At 41.5% G+C, this 636-nt stretch overlaps 1 protein-coding gene across 1 annotated transcript; it reads left to right on the top strand.

The window, feature by feature from the left end:
* Positions 1-6: 6 nt before the first annotated feature.
* LOC111787136 (probable folate-biopterin transporter 2) lies at positions 7-632 on the top strand (the record flags this gene model as incomplete). The annotated part of the gene is made up of 1 exon (XM_023667258.1): positions 7-632. A coding segment is annotated over exon 1 (552 nt), but the record flags the coding sequence as incomplete, so codon positions are not given.
* Between the last annotated feature and the right edge of the window lie 4 nt (positions 633-636).

Below are 636 nucleotides of genomic sequence, written 5' to 3'. Positions count from 1 at the left end.
ATGATACTCGACGCCTCGAACGAGTATGCTTGTTGTTCTAGTCTATTTCCAAATGAACTTGAGCTGGCTGAACTACTTTGATGCAGGAAAATGTTGGTTTCATATTCTCAATTGGTTCAGTTGGGTCACTTTTAGGAGCTTTACTGTACCAATATGTTCTTAAGGATCATCAGTTCCGAGACTTGTTGTTCTGGACTCAATTGATATTCAGTTTATCTGGGATGCTGGATTTCTTGCTGGTTTTACGTTTAAACTTGAAATTTGGACTACCAGATTATTTGTTCATTGTGATAGATGAGAGTGTGCATCAGCTTGTCAACAGGCTAAAATGGATGCCTCTTCTAGTTCTAAGCTCCAAGCTTTGTCCAAGAGGCATTGAGGGCACTTTCTTCGCTTTGCTTATGTCGATCGACAATGTTGGACTTCTCTCGGCGTCTTGGGGAGGCGGGTTCTTGCTCCATATCCTTAATGTTACACGAACGAAGTTTCATAATCTATGGCTAGCCATTTTGTTAAGGAACTTCTTGAGACTTGCTCCTCTTTGTATGCTGTTTTTGGTGCCTAGAGGTGATTCGAATTCTTCGATTCTTATAACCGAACTGCCGAGCTCAGACGTCGATAACGAGATTTCTGAAG

Source organism: Cucurbita pepo, unplaced genomic scaffold (assembly GCF_002806865.2).
Source record: "Cucurbita pepo subsp. pepo cultivar mu-cu-16 unplaced genomic scaffold, ASM280686v2 Cp4.1_scaffold005887, whole genome shotgun sequence".
NCBI classification, from domain to species: Eukaryota; Viridiplantae; Streptophyta; class Magnoliopsida; order Cucurbitales; family Cucurbitaceae; genus Cucurbita; species Cucurbita pepo.
The sequence above is the reverse complement of the archived record's forward strand: the minus strand, read 5'-3'. Positions and strand labels throughout refer to the sequence as shown.